Source organism: Zonotrichia leucophrys, chromosome 1 (genome assembly GCF_028769735.1).
Source record: "Zonotrichia leucophrys gambelii isolate GWCS_2022_RI chromosome 1, RI_Zleu_2.0, whole genome shotgun sequence".
Lineage (NCBI taxonomy): Eukaryota > Metazoa > Chordata > Aves > Passeriformes > Passerellidae > Zonotrichia > Zonotrichia leucophrys.
Window position 1 is genome coordinate 66,355,081 of NC_088169.1, and position 22,087 is coordinate 66,377,167.

General features: G+C 38.4%; 1 protein-coding gene across 1 annotated transcript; it reads left to right on the forward strand.

Annotated features, from left to right (window-relative positions):
• The first annotated feature begins 8 nt into the window (after nt 1-8).
• On the forward strand, nt 9-19,197 carry ALG5 (ALG5 dolichyl-phosphate beta-glucosyltransferase). The gene is made up of 10 exons (XM_064715924.1): nt 9-155; nt 1,176-1,317; nt 2,152-2,198; nt 2,879-2,947; nt 4,145-4,237; nt 5,761-5,874; nt 7,169-7,228; nt 8,752-8,903; nt 16,630-16,715; nt 17,928-19,197. The coding sequence occupies exons 1-10, from the start codon at nt 66-68 to the stop codon at nt 18,038-18,040; spliced, it is 966 nt and encodes a 321-aa protein (XP_064571994.1). The 5' UTR covers nt 9-65; the 3' UTR covers nt 18,041-19,197.
• The last annotated feature ends 2,890 nt before the right edge of the window (nt 19,198-22,087 follow it).

The window sequence follows — 22,087 nt, forward strand, 5'->3', positions numbered from 1 at the left end:
CGGGCGGCGCGGCCGCTTCCGCGTCGCTGTCGCGGCGCGCTGGGGCCCCGCGGCTGCCGCGGGCGATGGCGCTGCCGCCGCTCCCGTCACTGCCCCTGTCCCTGCCCGCGGCCGCGCTGGCGCTGGCGGCCCTCGCCGCCTTCCTCCTCGTCCTGGTGAGAGCCGCGCATGGCGGGCCCGGGGGGCTCCGTGGCGGGGGCGGTGGGCGAGGCCGCTCGATGCCCGCCCCCAGGCGCGGGGCAGGGGCGCTGCCCGGAGTCCCGGCCCTGCCCGGGGGTCCCGCGGTCCCGCAGGCGGCAGGGCCGGCCCGGGCCGGGCGGCAGAAGACGGCAGGGCTGCGCTTGTGCGGGGGGTTGTGCGGGCAGCGTGTTTCGCAAGGCGTGGGGTGCCGTACCTGGCAAAGGGCACCAAGACAGAGCATTTCAGCCTTAGAGTACGTGTTGGGAAATGTCCTGGTAACGCCTTCGCGTTAACCATTGGGAAGTGGCTGTGTGTCTGCCTATCTGAAATGCCCTGCGAGATTAAGAAGATCGACCCCCTGGAAAGCGAAATTCTGCTGCCTGTCCACAGTGCCACGTATGCATCCTGCCCAGGCAGGTGGCGGAGGCACCGTCGTGGAGGTGTTGAAGGAAGGACTGGACGTGGCACTCAGTGCCGTGGTCTAATTGATACGGTGGTGTTGGGGCATCGGTGATCTCAGAGTTCTTTTTCAACCTAAGTGATTCCGTGTGTGATGCCACCAAGTAAAAGTGCTCCAGAACCCAAGTTCTGCCGCTTTTTTTAGCCTTGCATAAAGCAATCAGAGCCTTAGTTTTGCAAGCACATAGGGCTGGCCTGTCGTGAGCCTTGCCATTGATTTCAGTGGCTTGGTGGGGATCAGAGGTGGCACCTGCCTTTGTGCTCAAGGTTACTTGGGGAAGGAGCTTGGACCACGACTTTGGAGGCACCTGCATGCTTTGCAGTTAAAAACAGCAGCAAGCCAATGATGCTGACAGTGATCACAGTGGGAGTGACCAAACAGCATGAGAGGGTTTTGGTCCTGTGTGAAATTCCACAACAGTGACCCACCTCGTTACTGGAATATACTTAGTTCTGGTAACTGGTAGCGCATTTAACAGATAGGTAAGGTTCTAACAGAATGCCTGACAACTTTTTTCATTTCTTCTTCATCACAGATTTGTGTAATCGCTCATGTGACTGCCAAAACAATGCCACACGAAGATGCTGAGTGCAGAAAAGGATCTGCACTAAATTTACATGATCCTGCTACAAGAGAACTCTCTGTCGTTGTGCCTTCATACAATGAGGAAAACCGGTGTAAGATTTTTCTAGTTTTCAGGAAAAGAAGAAAATCTGTCTGTTGTTACTGTAATAATACAGAGGTCAGTTGGGTTAGCAGTAGATTCTGGCAGGCCAGATTTTGGGCACAGTTTCCAGAAAACAGTCCAAGTACTTTGGATTTCAAAATTAAGGCATAGTGTAACTTGATTTCTACTGCTAAAAATAGCATGGGGCACTTGTAAGAGTCCTCTTAATTTTAATGAACCCCAGAAGAATGGCTGTTCGTTGCCCCTTCAAATGCTGCAAGGCAAGAAGTAGTAAAATACTTTTTTCATTTATTTGAGAGCTTCCCACTCTTTAAAACGACAACAGCAGCTTCAGACAAGCAGAAAAAGTGATGATCTCACTGGTTTGTGTTTAGTTTGGCCATAGATAGGAGTACCTGATACTGAGTGAAGGCATTTAAATGTGATAGAAATAATCAAACTCTAAAGTGATGTGGCAGTGCACAAGCTGACAGCTTGCTTAAATAGATAAAAGTCAGTGCTGTTTTACAGGCTCAGTCATAAAGAATGTTTTTATCCTTTAATATTGTGTAGAGAATTACATACTTCAAAATGAAAAGTTGGTTCCTCAGAAAAAATATTTTTATCCTGTCTTTTTATAATGTGTGTGATTTTCTTCAGTGTTCTTTCTGCATTCAGAAAGGGCAGCACTTAGAGTTGCAGCTGCTAAGCTTGGTTACTGAAAGTAGTGTTGTATGAAAGAGTTGATTTGCTTAGCCTTGCTTTGTGGCTGTTTTCAGCTTGCTTGTGCAGGTGCTTTTGGTGTTATAAGCTGCTAACCTGACTTCCTCCACCTTTTCTCTAGTACCACTTATGATGGATGAAGCTTTGGATTATCTAGAAAAAAGACAGGTATTTTCTTTTTGCATTCAAAATTCATTGTTTTCCTGTGTATTATGCATAACAAGTCAGTGATCTAGTCACTTTGTTATGTTAGTGTACATTAAAACAGTAGCACTTGGCAACTTAGAAATAATGCTTCTGTATCTTATCAGTTATTTTTAGATCTAGTGCCAGAAAGGATTTTTAAATTAAGTAAAAATTTAATTTGCTACTGTAGGATGAAATAATCTTGATATGCATGAAATCTGCCCAAGACAGAGCTAAGGATTAACCATGCATTTAACTTTCTAAGCTAAGTCCTGGTTTGTTCCAGCAAGTTTCATAAGCATCTGTTCTTCATTAGGATTTGTTCTCTGGGTAAGAAGCTCATTGTGAAAGTTTGTGGATTTTGTTTTGTTTGGGCTTTCTTAAAAGTGATGTTTTTCTAAGCTTCCATCTTCTACAGCTAAATGGATTTTTCAGTTCTAGATGGTAGCATGACAAGCCAGTGTAACGGTATCTGCATCAAAAATGGCAAAATTCTGTAATTATGTCTTCTTAACAAATTTACTGCATCATATTAGTATCTGTTGGCACCTATGAATGACTTCTAGGGAGAAAAGAATAATGACATTTGAAAGGCCTACTGCCTACTTAACAAATTGCATGAAATTGAAACAAAATGCATTATTTCTGCTTTTATTTTCAAGAAACAAGATCCTTCATTCACTTATGAAGTGATAGTGGTTAATGATGGTAGTAAAGATCAAACTGCAAAGGTAAGAAAAAGTAATGTCTTCCCAAGCAATCAGAGTCATGAATTTTGTTTGGATTTTTGTATATTTGTGGAATATACCAGTGGTCTGTATTTATATTTTGGTTGACAGTTGAAGTTCACATTTCTGAATTGCCTCTGTTGTTGCATCGTGGATGGTGCATCTGCAGATGAATACACATATTATTGTTTTGCAAATTCTAGTTTTCTTGATTGGCAACTGTGACAGCCATTTTCCTGCAGCTGAGGTTCTAAGAATTCTAATCCTAACTTCAAGAAATTTCACTTGAAGTACTCTACATGTGCATAGTGATGATGTGAATATGAATTTGAGGAAGCTAAAAAGTCTTTTAAAAGATCTCATTCATACTGTGATTGACAGAACAGGTGACACAGTTCTTTCCCTTTGTGGGATTGTTAATTTAAAAATCCATGTGCCAGTAGCAGTATTTTCAAAATAGTTCTGTTTTCTTCTGCTTTTGATGTATGTCACTGACAAGGAAGGCTAGCCAGCTTGTGGGGTTTTTTTTCTACTGCTTGGAAGATGTTTGAGGTAGACACTAAAATGTATATTGCTTTAAGGATTGCTAGTATATGTTTTTGACTGCTGTGCATTTTTTCTACCATCTCTCTCAACTGAGCATACAATGTCTGCAGGCCTCTGGACTTAAAAGGACTCAAGACAACCTTTAGAAAAAATTAGAAGAAAACTCAAGCTTTTTCTTCCCCACATGTACCAAAATGTTCAGATCCTTGCAGTGTGAATGGGGTTTTAGGTCAATATGAATTTTTCTTCAAAACCTCAAATAGCAGCAAGACAAGTGAGAAATAGGTGGCTGTCATAGAAAATTGTATTTCTTTTATGAACTATTGGTGTTAATTGAAAAGGTCTGTAGTAGTATGATATAAATTAAATTAGGATTGAGTTTTTTAGAGGTGGGAGGATGGGAGTTGAGATTGCTTAGGGAAATATCCTGTTCTTATTGAACATTACTTCATTTCTTCAGTCTTCTTGTTTTGACTGTGAACTGTTTTTTATTTTCCCAAACAGACTCCAGCGAACACCGGCAATGTATTTGTGCCGACTGAAGTGGTTATAGCTCTGTGCTATTAATTTATTTTCTTTTGAAGGGTGAGCAAATGTACACTTCTCCTTTGGTTCCTGGTTTTGTTTTATGCTGGCTTTTTGTGTATCTGTCAGGTTGCAAAGGAGTACTGCAAGAAATATGGAAGTGACAAAGTGCGAGTGATAACTTTGGAAAAAAATCGAGGGAAAGGGGGAGCAGTCAGGACGGTAATTAATACTTTCATCTCCTTCTCTGTTTGAACTACCTGTGCCCGAGTATGCAGAAGATAGAGCTGTGCTGATTGACATTTTGAATTCAATGCATTAACAAAATGATTAGGAGAAAACTGAGTACAGATTCTGTAAATTAAAGCAAAAATATTTTTCAAAATAAGACTGTTTTAGATCTTGGTAGCAGTGTTGTCTTTCCAGAAAGATCAATAACAAAGACTTTTTTATAATACAATAATTCAAAGTAGAAAAAACTGCTGGAATCTCATAATCATGTTAGTTCTACTTAGAAATATACTTGCATTTATAAAAGCCAACAAAAAAAAAAAAAAAAAACCCAAAACTGTTTCAGATTAAAGTTAAGCTTATGTAGACAAAATAGAGTCAAATTGGCAAACTTCACTGTCCAGGTCATGGCTGTGGTTTTTAACATGGCTGATAAACAAGAACTCATCCAGCACAGTTTGTTCTATCACCCACACTCGATAGTCAAAACAGCACAATTCATGCTTTCACATAGATATTATCATAAAATGAGCATGTTCTAAATATGAAATAGCTGTTACACATTTAGAAGGAACATTGTATTCCTATGATGTATGACACCTTGCTTTTCTGAAAAAGGGTGATACCATCTATGGATTGTCAGTGATGTGTCTTTATCTGTATTTTCAGCTCTGTCTTTAGTATGTCAGTTTATTTTTTATGAAAAATTAATAACTATTGGAAATTGAGAGAACATAATATTGGAACATATGGAACTGTTATAAGAGATACAAATTTGAAGCTATTCCAAGAGAAGGAGAACAGTTTTCTGTGTGATATACTTTTACAATGCATGATGCAGAGTGGATGTGTGTACAGCTACTTCCTTGACAGGCTTTTCCAGATGCACACATGCTTGGTTGCAACAGTACTTCTGTTGCATGTACTGCTAATTGTTTTCCTGTCTGGACCCCTTCAAAAATTATGAAATATTTCTGACCAAGCATATAGCAAATTAAGCTGTGAAACCTGTGCATCACAAGTGTTTTGCAGTGGTACTATGACTTGAGACTTAGTCTTAAATTAGTTTTGAGAAATAGCTCCTGAATTTTCATGAAACGGTGTTAGGAAAAACTCGCGCTGCATCCTCCTTTCCGCAGTGCATGTGACCAAGAAAAGCCACCCACTGCAGTGGCAATTGCTAATCACTGCTTCTTCATGCTCCCCTCTAGAGCTGACTGTAGCAACTTGTTGCCTTTTAGATTTAGGTTTTCCTGAGAAGGATTGTTAGCCTTTCATGTTCATGCATTGTCTGTCACTGTGGACACTCAGAGTGTGAAGTCTCTAGATGTTAGAACCATATAAATAGGTAAATTACTGTTAGTAACAGAATATTAAGACGCACCTGCTGTGTGGAATCTGAGAGATATCACTGTTTCGTTACTACATAGGTTTTTGGAGTGTCTTGCACCTAGCTTATGACAAATACTTGATTACAAAGGCGTTGATTTTTGTATTGACTATTTTCATTGCAGGGTGTCTTTAGTTCTCGGGGGAAAACAATTCTTATGGCTGACGCAGATGGAGCTACAAAATTTGCAGATATTGAAAAAGTAGAAGAAGGTCTGAAGAATCTCCAGCCATGGCCTGTGGGTATAAATTCTCATGCTTTTTCTGCAATACACATGCATACTTTAATACACAAGATAGACTTCTATAGCTCTCTTCAAACTTTTTGAGATCTATTTGAAGATCTAGGTGTAAGTCTGAAGATCTAAGTGTAAGGTTAGAAGCCTCAAGAATGGGCTGTCAGAAGGAGCTTTTACTGAGTTCTTACCTCCTTTGCACCATTGTGCCTACTCCAAGGCAGTACAGAATGTTCTATTTGCTGTTTATCCTTCCTGCAAATTGTTTGAAATTGTTCTGTTCTGTATAAATACTATGTGATGCCTACTTAGTTCCTCTTTGTGAACTGTTTTGTTTTTTCATTTTATCTGATGTCATCCTGTATACCTTTAAGGGTGCATCTTAATTCTACCCTCTTTTATATAGGTTTTCTTTTCTCAGGGTCCTTAGTTTAATGACAGTATTTGGAAGAACTTTTATTGTAAACAAAAATTCAAGAACCTGTGGAACAAGAACACCTCTCTGCACAGTCATTCTCTTTTGGGAGCTTGACTTGAAAGAACTGAGGTTTATTTTCTGCTTAAATGCTGGTTTCCCAGAGCGTTAGAAGAGGTGTGCAGCCTTACAGACAGAGCTGTGGGGGATGTACCTGTGGAACGGGTCACAGCCTGTGAGTGCAAGAGCCGCAAGTGCAGGACCCAGCGGGCAGCATGTGACCCTGATGCTCTTCCCTACCAGGGCTGCAGCAGCTGCTGGTTCTCCATACTGGCCTCAAATAGAGTAGATTTGAGAGATTTTATGTGAGAAGTAGTGTGAGAATAGTGTTAAACCTTTTGTTTTGATCATGTTGATTTAATTTGAGATTATATTTTTTGTTGACATCGTGGCATTTTATTTGTTTGAAGATACATCAGTGCAACAAGTGCTTCATTCTGTTATTGCTTCCATCATGCAATATTTAAGGAAAATGTACATTGTAACACTTTGTTCCTAGGAATGCTGCATACTTATCTGTGCTGCTAACATTTGCCATGTGCATAAAGTAAACAATTTAAAGCTAAACAAGACCTGAATAAATGGAGGCAATTTGCATGCACCTTATGCAAATTGTAATAAACTTTAGATTGTCTCTTAATTGTAGGAGACTGATTTAGCATCAAAACCTAGCAATAGAAGGAGTGCACCTACAGGAAGCTGAAAAGTGTACTGCTTTGAAGTTGTTTTTTTTTTTTAATTTTATGGTTCTCAACACAAGATTCCACCAATTCAAATAATAACTATTTAAGAAACAACTCATTAATTTATATTCCTGTACAGGAAGGGATGGCTATTTCCTGTGGTTCTAGAGCTCATCTGGAGAAGGACTCAATAGCAAAGGTTTGTTTCCATTTCCTGCTGTGTGCTAATAACCAAATATTTCCATTATTTGTTTCTGCTCTACAGGTTTTGCAAGTAGATAATCAATATTTTTTAAAGAATGGAAGCTAAAAATAAGGAGAAGCTTGTCATACATGCAGGATATCCTCCATCATATACAAAGGATGTGTTCTAAATTTTAAGCACTTTGAAGTTATTTCAGTTAGTGTTCCAATTTATGGATTTAATTTTTATAGTTGAGAGTATTTCACAAGCAGAGCTTCTAAACCCTGACAGAATTGGTAGCCAGTAACCAGTAGTGGGGCTCGAAGGGAAGGCAGCTGATGAGTTCATTATTATTGATTTCCTTCCAGTGCTAGAACTTGGCCTGCAGATCTTGAAACCTGTTGAAAATGAGTTAGGGATAATTAGCAGCCAGCTGTTTGAAGAGTACCACTATTCATGGGAAAGTGGTTTTAAGTCTTCTGTATTACTCATAGTAAAATTTTTGAGTTTTGAACACACGGACAGTGCTGTTCTATGTGTGGCTCCTGTGTAATAAACAGTGATGCAGAGGCACATGGCTTTATCTTGCATCTGATTTTCTGATGTCTTGGCAGACAGTAATTGACAAAGTACAGGCATGGAATGTGTATTGCAACAGACACATTGCTGGGCTCATTTTTTAGCGTCATTGGACATGCTCTTCATGGTGAATGTTCTCAAGAGTAAGCTTTGTTTATACTGATGTTTAGTACTTGAAATTATTCTAAAATATATACACAACTACTGAAATAGTTACAGAAGTTCAAAAGAAGTTACACTGGTAATGTTCAGCCTCTTGTAGATCATTACCAACAACAGTTCTAGTTGTTTAGGAACTGTCTTGAATAAAAAACTAAGAGGGACCTCTGCAAATCCAGACTCCAGCCTCTGGAGTTCATGGCCAAACTTATCTGTATGATTATTATGTCAGGAGCACAAGTGTAACCAATGAATAGGCTGGGTACAAATATCGGGAATATAAAATATATCTGTGAAAGCAAAAGAACAAAAGAGATGACTGTAACATTGCTGGAAATATAAAAGAAAATGTCTTGCACAGCAGCCTTTACTTTAGACCTGGTTTTCACTTAGTCCATTATATACTTCCAAAGAATCAATCAGAAGATAACTATGGCTGTTCCACTAATTATTTGAAATTCAGGTGCAGGTTCCTGCTTTACTTAATAAGGCATAATCCTGAGTGAAAAACTGCTCTGAACTGGGGAGAGGAGAAAAAGGAACTTGGATTTCTCCTATCCTAGACTATACACATGACTGGCAAGTCTTTCCCTAGATCAAAATATTTCTCTTTCAGCCAATATTTTGTTTGTACTGTAACAATTTTTAAGTTCTGTTTTCATTCCGGTGCAAAATGCAACCAGTTTACAAACTTTGAAAGCTATCATGAAACAGGATTACTGTCCTGTAAGACTGCTCTCTTCAAACGATTCACTCATCCCTCAAATAAAGCCAGATAACTTCTTGCCTTTTGTCCACAGCGCTCTTACTTCCGAACTCTCCTCATGTATGGGTTCCACTTCCTGGTGTGGTTTCTCTGTGTCAAAGAGATCCGGGACACACAGTGTGGATTTAAACTTCTCACCAGACAAGCTGCCTTGCAGACTTTCTCAAATCTTCACATAGAACGCTGGTAAATTGTTCCTTTTTTGTTGGTGGTGTTTTTTTATAATTGAACATGGGTTTGAAAAAGTAATTTTAGTGTTGCAGCTACAATGAAGCATGTGATGTCTGTGTAGTGCATCTCAGCCAATTATAGTATTGCCTGCATGGCAACTTTGATTTCTTGTTATGTTAAAGTATCCTGGTAATTGCTAGAAATTCTATGTTCTTATTAAGATACATTGTAGCAAAGTACTTGGGTATTTAATTTTATTCTTTATTTAATTTCTCTTTTCTCAAAAGATGTATGTAACCCTAGGTAGGATAAAAAACTTTGGTTTTGCCTTGTCATAGGACATGGTAATTGATTAGGAAAGAGGAGAGGGGAAAAAGAGGCAAAAAGGCCTCAAACAACTGAAAATCCCAAGAACTCTTCTTTCTCCAGAAGAAATTTCAAACAAACAGTTTTTCATGGTGCTGTAATGCACTCCCAATTTCTGTGAGTCCTCTTACCTTTTACAGATATAAGCCATACAAGCAGAGTCAGACAGCAGCTGTTGTTATGATTAGGAAAGTTAAGAGTTATTAATCATATTCAAATCTCCTATCAGTGTTATTTTTTATACATTACAATTCAGTAATGCTTAACCAAAGTATTTTATGTAAAATCAATATCTGATAAGGTGTTTGTAATTGCTGAGGACTGTAAAGTGAAAGCAAATGCTTATTCTTTACTACTTTCTTGCTGAAGTATTTTATGTGAGGAACATTGACAGATATCTTTAATTTCAGAAAACTGAAAATTATGTGGTTTTTTTTAATTACTTTAGAGCTTCTTTAGTTATAATTTAGCTGCAACAGTTCCCATATGTGAGTTATACAGCCATGACAGCTATTATGAGACTGAAGCACTATTTTCACACAAATATCACAATTTCTGTAGATTTTCCATACCACAATCCTTGCTAAAAAGGATAGTTTAATTAGGTGTAATCAAACTTCTTCAAACTATTGTCTTCATTCAAGAAAATCTCTCATGGGCTTCTGTTTGCTTGACAGGGAGCAGAACTGCTGAACAATGTTCCTAAACACAAACAGGATTGTGTGCAATCCTACAGTCCTAGCCAATTCCACTGTGTATAGTTTCAGGCTGAGCTCTGACAGCTGTGCTGCCCCTCCAGACTGCAGTTGCAAAGGTGGTGTTTGGGCACACGGATCTCGTGTGGAACAGAGAGCCATTGTTGCATTGAACTGAGCAGTCAACAGCCAGAAAATTACTTTCCCACCTGAGTGGGTTGCTTATTGCACCAAAGGAGACTGTGCCTGAGCCAGAAGTAGGATTTGTGCTGCTACCTCCAAACCCAGTCTTGATCTATAAAGCTCTGTAAATTTCACATACAGGATTTTTCTAAGTGCTAGTAATAAATGGTTAAACTCATATGCAAGGCCCAGAAGTGCACATCTCAAAATTGTCTTATTTAACTTCATTTTATAAATTAAGCATTCCAAGAAGAAAACTGAAAGAAGTAGATGAGGATAATCAGTTTCAGCTGTAAAAATTCAATCCTGAATTTTATTCATTTTTAAAATTAAGGATTTTTTTGTAATAATATTTTTTGGTTATATGAAGTGTTTTCTAGATAAAAACAAGCTTTCTTCTGCCACTTCAATTATCTAGCACCAAAAGAATGAAAGAGTAAAAACAATTGTGTTGTACTCTGTTATCCGGGAATAGAAGCAGTGAAAAAGGAATATTGCTAACATTTTACAGTAATTAGGCCGTTGGTGTGGAACATACAGGCAGATCTTCATGTCTTAATTCATTGAGCCTTGTGTGTGCCACTAGAAGATGAGCCTTCTATTCTTGCTCTTTTATCTACAGTAATCCATAAACTAATCCCTTGTATATTTTATTATTTATCTGAAATGTGCTGGTTAGTGATGAAGAATGCTTGTTTTGTGTGTCAAGAAAAGAGCAACTCAAGTTCTTCCAAGAAATAAGCTCTTCAGATAATTATAAGTCAGAAATTGCCTAAAACAGCTATAGATTTTTTTGGATCTTTTAAAATTTGGTTTACTTCTGTACAAACTGGCAATGTATTTTCTGGTTTCATGCTCATCTCTCAATCAACACTCTTTGTGTTTACCTGCCTTCTTTTTTATATTTATTGGCTAATTTATACCAAATCTGACAGAACAGTAGAGATTTCAAGATCAAAATCTTTGGCAAGGTGTGTGGAAAATTAAACCCTCTTAGAGGAGCAAAACTCAGATTATTGCCACTGCTGAAGAAAAAAACCTCAAAAGTCTCAAAAGTTACTTTTCTGCTCCATAGCTAGTCATTCAGCCTCTGTAACTGGAAGATAGCATGTCAGTGCACAAATCAAGTATTGTCCCTTTCCCAGTTAATACTACAAAGATCTGGAATTAAACTGGGAGATGGGGAGGTATAAGTGTGTGGGGAGAGTGCATATATTCAGGGAAATGATAGTCCTAAGTGAAATGTCAATGTTGTACAAACAGTTAGGATAATTGCAGTGGAAATTATATAGGGACATCAAACATTCATCCCATAACATTAGATTTCTTTGTATGTAATTGTGTAAAATCTGAAATAGCTCAATGCTGGAAACTTCTTTTTAAACAAATCTGATATCTTTCCATTGCATAACATGTGTAAAAAGGAAAATACAAACTGATTAGACATTAGTGCCATAGAGGTTCTGTACATATCATGAATATGGAGACAGAAGAATAAGAAATAGTAGTTGGAATTGTACTTCTGCTGACCTGGAACAATGTGGCTCCAGCTGGCTCACAAAGCAACTTTTTCATACAGAAACCATCAGCAAGGGGTAGCAGAGGAACCACTCTCTTGGTATTGGATAACAGGCTCTGAAATCTGGATTTATTTCCGCTTCTACGTCACTTCACTGGGGCTACTTGACTTCCAAGGAATTGGACGTTTGATTCTCATTGACTCTTAAAATCCCACAAGTGGGGTGCAGGTCTGTTAGGTACTTGAAGGGGTGTTCAGCTCTGTGTGGTCAGTGCTCAGATGTTCAGGGAATAATGGAGGAGGATGCTGGATTTAATAGGATAAAAGCCATCTGAGTTAAGCACCCTGGTCCTTGAGCCTGCCAAGGGCTCCGCAGCTGCTGTGCTGGAATGTGTGGTGAGCTGCTGAAGGGAATGAACACCAGGCTTCTGCACAAACTAAATTGTCTGTGCTGTCTGCTCAACCTTAGTCAGGCTTGGATTTGTGGGGGTACTGCAGTGCTAGGTGAAATGCTTATAAAAAACACCTAGAGTAAAATTGATGCATAACATGTTCAGTCATCAAGTTAATACAAAAGTACTATAAAATCAGCTATCTAATAATTCCCACCTGCTTAGACCTTCACTTCTTAATACTTTCCCCATGCTTTTTCCATTCCAGTGCACATTGATGTGAATATCACCTCTTTAATATTAAAAATACTAGAAAACAGACCAGAATTTTTCTTCTTGCTGCACTGAATATGATTTATAGATGCTTACATTTAAGAAATCTTGAAACTGAAGCATACAAGTTAAAATACAGTTTTATTATTATGGCAATAAGGATCACGTAACACTTCTTAAAGAGAGACCAAGATATTTCCTAGAATATTTTTTAATCTAACCCTAAATTTTAGAAGGCATTTGAAAATTGATACTACAAAGTGTTTATACATTCGATAGTTGCATCCTAAACTGCCTTTTTTTTGGTGAATGTTCTCATTGTCTTTTTTGTTTAACTATCCTTTGGCTGTGTATATGTGGCTATAAACGAAGCATTCTTGAAATTTACTTTCTAAATAGCAAAGTTTTGACATTAGTTTGAAATTAAAGCAGCCTTTTGAACAGAGAGCATATGCTTTGTGTTTTAGATTCTGAATTTGATTACATAGCTAATCTGTTTTTCAGAAATGGATGGAGCAGATTTTTTAATTTTAAACTTAAAAGAAAATTAAAAGAGATTTTATAAAAACATAACAGAGACAGTTGGAATTAGTCACTTCAGGCTATAAAAGAAGATCTAGTTCTGCATCTACGGTCTTGACCTAAAAGCTGTAACTGTTCATGTTAAATTTTAATGCACAGGAGAAATACTGGAAAATTAAATGGTCTCGCTGGCTGAGTTTTCCTATCCTAAATTTGATCATTGATTTTTTCTGACAACAAAAAAAAAGATAAATTTTCTTCCAGCCGGAAAATGTCTAACCTTAGGAGAACTAGACATAGCAATTGCAGTCCTACCTTTATGATAAAAGGAGGGGAAATTCAAAATGTAGTTCTAATCCTGGTTTGATGGACGTATTTTTGTGAAGTGGCAATTTATGATGGCATTGTACAAGTCAGCAGATCAATGAAGAGATCAAATTGTTGCTATTACTTTTGTCTATAAAAATTGCCTTGTGCACTGAACAAGGCAGGCTGTTTCACATTTAAAACTGGGAAAGAAACTAGTAAAAAAAATTATTGTCCAGTTTGTCACTAATCTCTAAATATGAGTTGCTATATAACAGTTACAGAAAAATAAGCATTCATATTGCTGCAGGGATTTTTTTTTCCCACTTTTGTGCCATTGTAGACCAATACAAGCAGTGGAATTAATTGTTTTTTTCCTGGTTTTGTGCATGGCACGTAGAATTGTTTTTGAGTGTCTAGTCAACGTAAAAATATTTTTGCTGTTTTAACTCTGTCTGTTATGTCTTTTAAAAAGTCCTGCTCTTGGCTGAGGTGTGGACTTTCAAAAGCCCAAGTTCAGCTAGGGCAGTTCTGGCAGTCTAGTCCACTTGGCATCTTGTTTCATGGTTAGACTTCTTTGACCATTTGCTGTTTTCATTGCCTTTAAGAGTTTCTTGGAAAAAACATATCTTGCATGTACAAAGCTTGTAAATTCCAGTTAGAACATTATAGCTGAAGGTCTGATTTTCCTTTTTGAAACACATAATACTGGACCAGAAAAATAAAGAGTCCTAGTGCAATTTTAAAATACAGAATAATTTTTAAGGATAGATATTTTATAAGCTCTAGCGTCTTAAGGATTCAGTTTAAAAAGATTGAATTCAATTAAACACCTACCAACTTGGTTTCCAGATGAATTTTAGCCAGCATTGTCTTAAATTGTGACACAATTAACCAAAATACAACCACATGGAGAATTTTTTCTTTACAATACATGTTTGTGGTAATTAGCAAGTCATGGAGCTACTATTAGAAATAGATGGGGAAATCGTTCACACCATAGATTTTTGGCTATCTAACTCTGGATACTTAGATTGGAATCTATGTGTCCCCCTCCCAAGAGGCAGCAGAATGAAGTACATGGTGTGAATAATATCTTGCTGTTTTCGAGAGCGGTTCTGTCACGGGTTAACTGCTCACAAATGGCCCATGAATTGCACTTACAGCTCATCCACGGGTGTGGCTTTGATCTCCTCTAGTGTAGGCTCTATTTAACACACCCAAATTTAATCCTGGCTGTGGAGGCTTCTGTATGGTTCTCCTGTATCATCTGGATCTGGTGGTCTGCAGTGTGCCTGTAGTGCTGTCAGTGTATTGAGCACGGTGCACTCTGTGTTCCCTGACTAACCATTCTGGCATACTGAAAGGTGGCGGGGAAAAGGAATGAAAAACAATAACCCAATGGTATTTTACTGAAGTCATTCTCCTTTCAGTTTTGAATAGTTGTTTTTTATTTCAGGATATGTTCACTGTTACCCAAATGGCAACCTCATGTAACAATATTAGTGTTCAACCTGATTAATTCCTGTGCTTTTAATCTCTTACTTTGAGCCCTGTAGTTCACAGAACTATTTAATGTTCTTGTTCTGTGATGTATGTGCTGACATTCCAGTAATCAGTTGTCCACAGGAATTACTGCAAATAACTATTAGTTCACTAGGCTAATAGTTTATGTAATACTTTTAGAGCAGCTCATGCAGTCTAATTCATCAGACAATTATTCTGCGTCTCTTAAGATTTTTAGTCATTTAAGTAAGTATTACAAAATTAGATTTAGTCTTAATACACATGATTCATAAACATTCAAAGGTGAATACATTGGGGTTTTGGCTTACAAATGTAAAATGTCAGCAAAAAATTAAATACTGCCTCTTCAGTAGAAGAGACCATGGAGTGATTAATAAAATAATATTCAACCCTCATGTAAAGACAGCAGTGAAATGACAGGGCTGCTTGGAGCAGATTTAGTTCACTGAGGTAAAAAATAATTTATTCTTCTAACTTTTTTGGTGACAGTGAGAAGGCCTGTGTCCTAATCAAAATTGGAGTTGCAAAGCAGCTCTAAATTCCCTGTACACAATAGCTGTAGCTTCTATAGATAACATCTGTCTGTGCTGCCTTTGCTTGTTTTAGTGCTGTCCCGTGTGGAAGCAGTGGCTCTCCTGTCCTGTACACAGAGATCATGAGTCCAGCTCTGTGCCTGTGATTCCACCAGCAAGGCAGCCTGCTGTGGTCTGCACTGCAGGGGGAACCTACCTGTGTGTGTCAGACCTACGTGCACATTTCAGAGTGGACTGCTGCTGTTGTTGCATTTATTAATAGTTTTACAGAAATGCACCTCTTGAAAGGAGAAGGTGGCTTGGAGTAGAAGGAAGTAACATCTGAACTTGGCAAACAACCTGCTAAAGTGTGTCTTCTGCCTGCTCTTGATCCCTTTGTCCCTTTCCATCTTTTCTCTAGTGTTAAATGGAATTACCAAAGATGTGAATTCAAGCAACTCTTTAAGCACGAATGAATAATCTTGGGGGTCTTTTATTGCATACATTTCCTCCAGTGGCAAAATATTTTCTTTCACTTTGAAAGAAAACTGTCTTTGATTCAGCAACAAGAATTTAAGGCAAATTATCAGAATCTTCTTAATTGTGATTTGTGTTCTACACTGTCAGTAGTAGCTACTGACAGTTTCATATGCTGATTTCTAAACAGGCATTAAAAGCTGCCAAACTACTTGTTGCTTATCAAAAGTCTGGTGTTTCAGAGCCAGAAGGCCTACTTGAGACTGCATTTACAGGAATGAAACACAGACAATTCTCTGTGCAGACAACTGGGAGGATTAAGGTGCATTCTGGACAAAGTGAATAGGAAGGAGCACTTGACACAGCAGCATCACTGCCCCAATTAATTTTGCCATACAACCTGCAAAGAATCGAGCCAAAAAAAACCCCACGTCTCTCTCAAGAGGGTTTTTGTATTGTGCATTAAGTGGTCACTAAACTGTTGTTTGGATTCGGTTGTGCATGGTAACATAAATAATTTCTCACTTCTGTGCTGCTGCCTTGAGTTCCTTGACTGAGAAAATAAAAGGAGCACCCATCAGATCAGCATAAAGCCACAGCAGGTAGATGTCCTCTTTGATGAAACTACTAGAGATGTGGAGTGACACTGTGCATTTGACTGCTTGGTCTTCATGGTCTTCAAAAACATTTAAATTGTGATTGTGACAGAAGGAGAAGCAAGAAGTGGGCTGAACACAGATTGATCTATACCTTCAAATACAGAACACAGTGAAGTATTGTTATTGTTGTCTGTATTTTGGCTATGTTGTGAGATGTTTAGTCAAGAAAATTAATTTCCCATCCATGTGTATCTGACCCATGGAGCATTGGTATCAACTGCATAACTGAACAGTCATTTAATTAACATTTCCACTGTCTTTCATCTGGGAGTATGTGTGATTATATTTGGTATTTCCTGTTCTTCTTCAGGGCATTTGATGTGGAACTTCTTTATATAGCCCAGCGCTTGAAAATACCTATAGCAGAAGTTGCTGTCAACTGGACTGAAATAGAAGGTGGGGAGATAGTTCATGTTCTTACAAGATTCCTGACATGTCAATCCAGAATAATAGATCCAAGGTTATTGCCCTATTTACCTGGTTTTGATAGCACACAGTCTTCTTTCCATACTGAATTTTGTGTCCTTGCAAGCCTATTGCTATGGCTTGGTACAGAAAGTGTATGTGAAGGGGTAACATGGCTGAGAAACTGCAGTCCCATGGAGACAAAAGCAAGAAATTACAATTCTAGGACAAAACACTGTTTTGGCATGTCTTCTTGCTGTAATGTGTCAATAAATCAGTGCAATTTTAAAACACTCTGCAGGCAGTCTGACCATCACCACTTACTGATTAAATTCCATTTCACTGTATCTTGCCTTACAAAATTCTCAGCTACTAAGGCTTCCTCTAGAGTACCATGTCTTCTTAAAATGTGATATTGTTTCAGACCTGTAGGAAGGTCTCTGCCACTAAGTTACTGAGAAGTATAGCTCCATGCATATTTCTTCAGTGCAGAACCAGCTTAAGAGGTTCTGCTTGCTTTGGCTCACTTCTCCCACATCAAATGTGGTTCCTCTATTTTTTTGCCCTTTTCATGTTTTTTATCTTTTTTTAAATCTCTTCAACACAACCCCTGGACAACAGAAATTATAATGAACTGTAGTAATGATGAAAGGTGCAAGTAGAGAATGTCCTGAGCCAGCTTTACTAGGAATGTTTCCTTTCAGTGCAATTCCATGTGAATGTTTCCTTTCAGTGCAGTTCCATGTGTTCCATCCAACACAAATATTAACAGAGATGGTGGAAGGCTTGGTTTTGTAGTGTGGGTTCCTTGCCTTGCCTCAAGATAGGTACCTTCGTATTACTGTTGTAAGACAAGCTGGTGATCCTCCTCTCCAAAGCTGCTGGATAAATAATTTGCTTAGCTATTGGTGCTCAGGTTCCCATTTACTTGAACAAAGCCTTGTCATGGGGAGCAGTGCACATCTTGTCACATACATGGAATTACTGTGCTGCTTGCAAACTCGAGTGTCTCACCTATGGCATAACGTAATACTATAAAGCAATTGCTTTCAAAATACGTATTTTTTATTAATGTTAAGATCTAGGTTGTGGGGCTGAGTATGCTTAGAATGCAGGGGTTCGTGACTGCGTAAATGTGAGTCTTGCCAGTGCTCATTTTTTTCTTAACAATGTCATTCTGATTTTCTTCTTCATTAATCACAGGTTCTAAGTTAGTTCCCTTTTGGAGCTGGCTGCAGATGGGCAGGGATCTTCTTTTTATACGACTGCGATATATGACTGGTGCCTGGAAGCTTGAAGCAAAAAAATGTAATTAGGTTATTTACATTTTCCAAATATATTATTATGCTTAATGGAACACAAGAACAGTTTCAATCAAGTGAAGTGGTGGTGAAAGCTGAGGTAATTCTTCATTGCTCCTCTGTATGTTTCATTTTTCCAGCATGTATGTGTTTTATAAGATTGTCAGTGGAGAATTTCTACATTTTGATAAAAGAAAGCATTTCCAAAAAGATTTTCTTATGTGGTAATCAGGTTTTTATTTTATTAAACAGCAGCTTTAACATTTCTTATAAATTCATTCAAATAAATATATCTGCTTTTGTCTCATCATCCATCTGGAATCTCCTTATAAAAAGAGGCACTCTGTTCGACATTGTGCAATGTTCTGTTGTGAATGACCACAGCCATTTGTTTCTGTTATATCTGGAAATGTTAGGACATATTGCAACTTGGAATTATCATTCATGGTTCATGCTGATGCATGTTTAGATTCAATGTTATGGGAAACATTAATGGATTTTACTGAGTTCTAGCAGTAATGTTCATAAAGTTGTTCTCAGGACTTCCATTAGTCCCTTGACATTCCAAATGTTTTTGTCTGAAGCTGAAATAGTTTTCCTGAGATCCAACCGCAGATCTTTTCCAGACTGTAGAAGGTCCAAGAGAAAGCACATTTAATTTAAAAATGTCTTTTATAAATGTGTTTTGCTCATACGTACTTAGTAGTGCATGCTCAAGGCTAGGAGTCCTTGACATCTACAGATCTGTAGTGAAAAGGGTATGGAAAGCTCAGAGCATGCGAAAGTGAGACCCGGTGTACACTGGGGACCTGTGCATTAGTAATGCCAGTCTGATGTTGTCATGCTTCAAATGAGATCAGAGGCAGAGGGAGGGTCTTGACTCTTTCATACTAATGTCACACTGCATTACAGTACAGTAACAGTTTCATTTGTGCTTTCAAAGTAGCTGTGAATTGCCAACAATCTAAGCCAATCTGTCTTCCTGAAACTTGTACAAATTTGAAGAGCTTTAAAAAATGAATAGTATGGTTGTACTTTCACATATAAATTCACTGGTGATTTTTCTTACTCTTTCTGTAATACTGACTTGGGTTTTGCCTTTGTTAGGGTTACCTCAGTTTTCTATAAAGTGCTGGAATAAATTCTCAAAAAATATATTGAGTTTGACTTTACAGGCTTTGTTCTCTTACCTTGTCCAGATACATGTCTGTCACTTCTGCAGAATCAATCACCACTTCTCATTGTCCTTACTAGAATAAAATACCAGCTCCTCAGGACACCTGCTACAGTGTGGATTCACAGAATCAGAGAATATTTTGAGTTGGAAGGGACCTATAATGGTTGCTTCTATAGGTGCATTCCTTTGCAGTGGGAATAAGAGCTGAACTGGAATAAAGGAGCCAACTGGGATGGAAGGAGAATGGGGAGAAATAGAAAAGGAGCATGATCTGGGGCTGAGGTTGAAAGCTAGAGTGAAATGGAAGATTTACTTTGGCTGAGAAAGATGGTTGGCTTGGCCTTCTGTCATTCGTGTAGCAGTCAGAAGTCTTCGGGGTAGCATACTCATCTCCCAGGCAGTTATTTGGAGATACAAGACACACAGGCAGTACCAGTAGACCAGGACTCACCACACACATGCTCTAAAAAACCATGTTTTAGACTCACACTTGCATTTAGATTTCTGCTCTACTCTCCTGTGTGTTCCTTCAGGCCCAGCACACCTCAATTGTTGCACAGTGATCCCAGAATCTCCTGGGTTCCATTTCAGAAGCAGATGTACTGGTTTAATGGCACAGAGGCATAAAGAGGAGTATTCCTGCTCTCTCTCTACACCTGTTCTGGGGCTGCTTAGGGTCTCCCTGAAGCCAGTTCAGCTCACTAGAATGGCAGGATGCCATCTTCTACATGTCTGCTTTTTTTTTTTCCTTTCTTCTGAGATAGTTTTCTACCATTTCAGTGATCTAAAATGATTCCCTGCATGGTCTATCAGGCAGAGGGTGCAGCAGCAAAAGGAGAGCTGCCGCCTTTGGTGGCTGTGAACTTACCACAAGTTTGTAGACTGACTTGTCACCTGGAGGCTAGTTCACTGTTCAAGGGCAGGAAAAGTAAATTAAAATTCCTCCTTTTTTAAACCTATACAAGACCTGAGATGTTGTTGCCCTCTCAAAATGAGGCCTTGAATTACTCTGTTCCATCAAGAAAGATTTGATTCTGGCTCTTGACATGTTCCAGAGACCCCACTTGGTTTTACAAAGTGATAAAACTTGAAATGGGAGGTTTGAGTTGAATGTTTCAGTTATTCCTAGTAGGAGAAGAGCTGATTGATTCTCACTTGATGCAGGCCTTCTCTGTGTAGAGAACTAAGCACCTCAGACATAAACAAAGAATCTCCCTGATCACCAAGGCTGTCATTCAGACCCGTGCTCTGCCTAACTTGTCCTCATGATTCTCTTTGTAGAGTTTCAGGGATAGATTTATTTGTATTCCAGTGGAGTCCTAATTTTACTATTTCTTCCTAGCCTTGCATTTGCAGGGGTGACCTGCAGGAGGTGAAAATCTTCTATATTACTCACTGTCCTGACCCAGCTCTCCAAAGAACTCAAAGTATTCTCACAGAATGTGAAAAGAAAATAAAACAAATAGAGAAAATCTACATGGTAATTCTGCAACATTCTTACCAGCATCGATGTCTGCGTAGGCAGCGCTTTTATAAATACAAATTTCAATTAAAAAAAAAATTACATCTCTGCATAAAAACCTTAGTTTTCTGCACCACTTTAGTGACAAGTGATTTTTTCAAAAGGAACAATTTAAAGTCCTCTTTGAAAAACACATTAAAAAAAAGTTACTAGAAAATGTTCAGTATTTAACATGAGTTTGCTGTACTCATTTTTTATCACAATTTTCTCTTTTTTATCACAACCCAAAGCACTAGCCATGCAATATCCGTTGGTACACACTTTATCTTTTAGCTTTTATCCTTACAAGCTATTTTTTTGAACTCATATTTTAAATATCAATTGGAAAAACAGTAAAAATCTTTTTACTCTCAGGCATGTCTGTGGATATGCAATATGTTTTCTATGACAGCTCAAAGTTCACTGCTGAGAGGTATAAGCAGATAAACATAGAAGATGGCACCAGTTTGTTCTGCAGAATTGTGTTCAGTAATACATCAATTTGAAATTCTTGAAGCTTCTGTGCAGACCCTTCCACCACCACCAATGTCCAGGTCATGGGAAATAAAATTATAGCAATGTGTATAAGTACAGTTTGTATTTCCAAGCCACAGAATAGTACCAGCCAGTATTTAACTTGAATTCTTTGCTAATGTTTAAGGCTCTGGAGACCTATCCATAATTATTTATGTACCTATTGTCCAAGTGTTCCTTGAGTTCACAGTCATAATGCTGACTGCAAACTAAAAATAGTCAAAACGAAGAGACAGACAAAGACAGAAGGCTGCAATGAAATCTCTGTATCTTAGTGTTTATTACTTAAAATAACATCTAACCTTATTTATGATCTGTGTGTGTTTCTTAGTGATGCAGTGGCATGTCTGTAATAGCTCAAGGGGCATGAATTAAAGTAGTATTCCAGCACTGCTGGAGGCTGCACCCTGCCAGCTGGACCATAAGTTATCTACCTCTTTGGGATAGAGATTCAGAGGTTAAGAATGGGATGATACCAAGTCATACCTATTTCTTTATATAACAGCACATAAGGGAGTCTTGAGCACACAAGCCCAATGGGTCATTGAGGCTCAGGGGAGAAGCTACCGGCAAACCTTTGTTTCTTACTAGGAAAGAAATTATATTTCCATATGAGCAAGCATTAGTAATAGTTGTGAGATCATAGCTGAGAGGGGTGTGCTAGAATATGATTTCATTTAGGAGATCCATCAGAAAAGAGAGGGCTAACTAGCCTCCATTTCCCTCAGTGTTTTTTAATCTACTTAACTTTCCGTTCATGGATCTGTTCAACTGCCCTGGCTGTATAATTAGATATTTCTCTGGTGTAAAAAAGAAACAAATAAAACCTTTCCAGGCCTGCTTGCTGGGC

Bases quoted from the DNA above. Each gene is read 5' to 3' on its own strand.
- ALG5 (XM_064715924.1), top strand. From the start codon at position 66: ATGGCGCTGCCGCCGCTCCCGTCACTGCCCCTGTCCCTGCCCGCGGCC. The intron at 2,948-4,144 runs GTAAGAAAAAGT...TGTATCTGTCAG, and splicing joins GTAAAGATCAAACTGCAAAG to GTTGCAAAGGAGTACTGCAA. The intron at 5,875-7,168 runs GTGGGTATAAAT...ATTCCTGTACAG, and splicing joins AGAATCTCCAGCCATGGCCT to GAAGGGATGGCTATTTCCTG.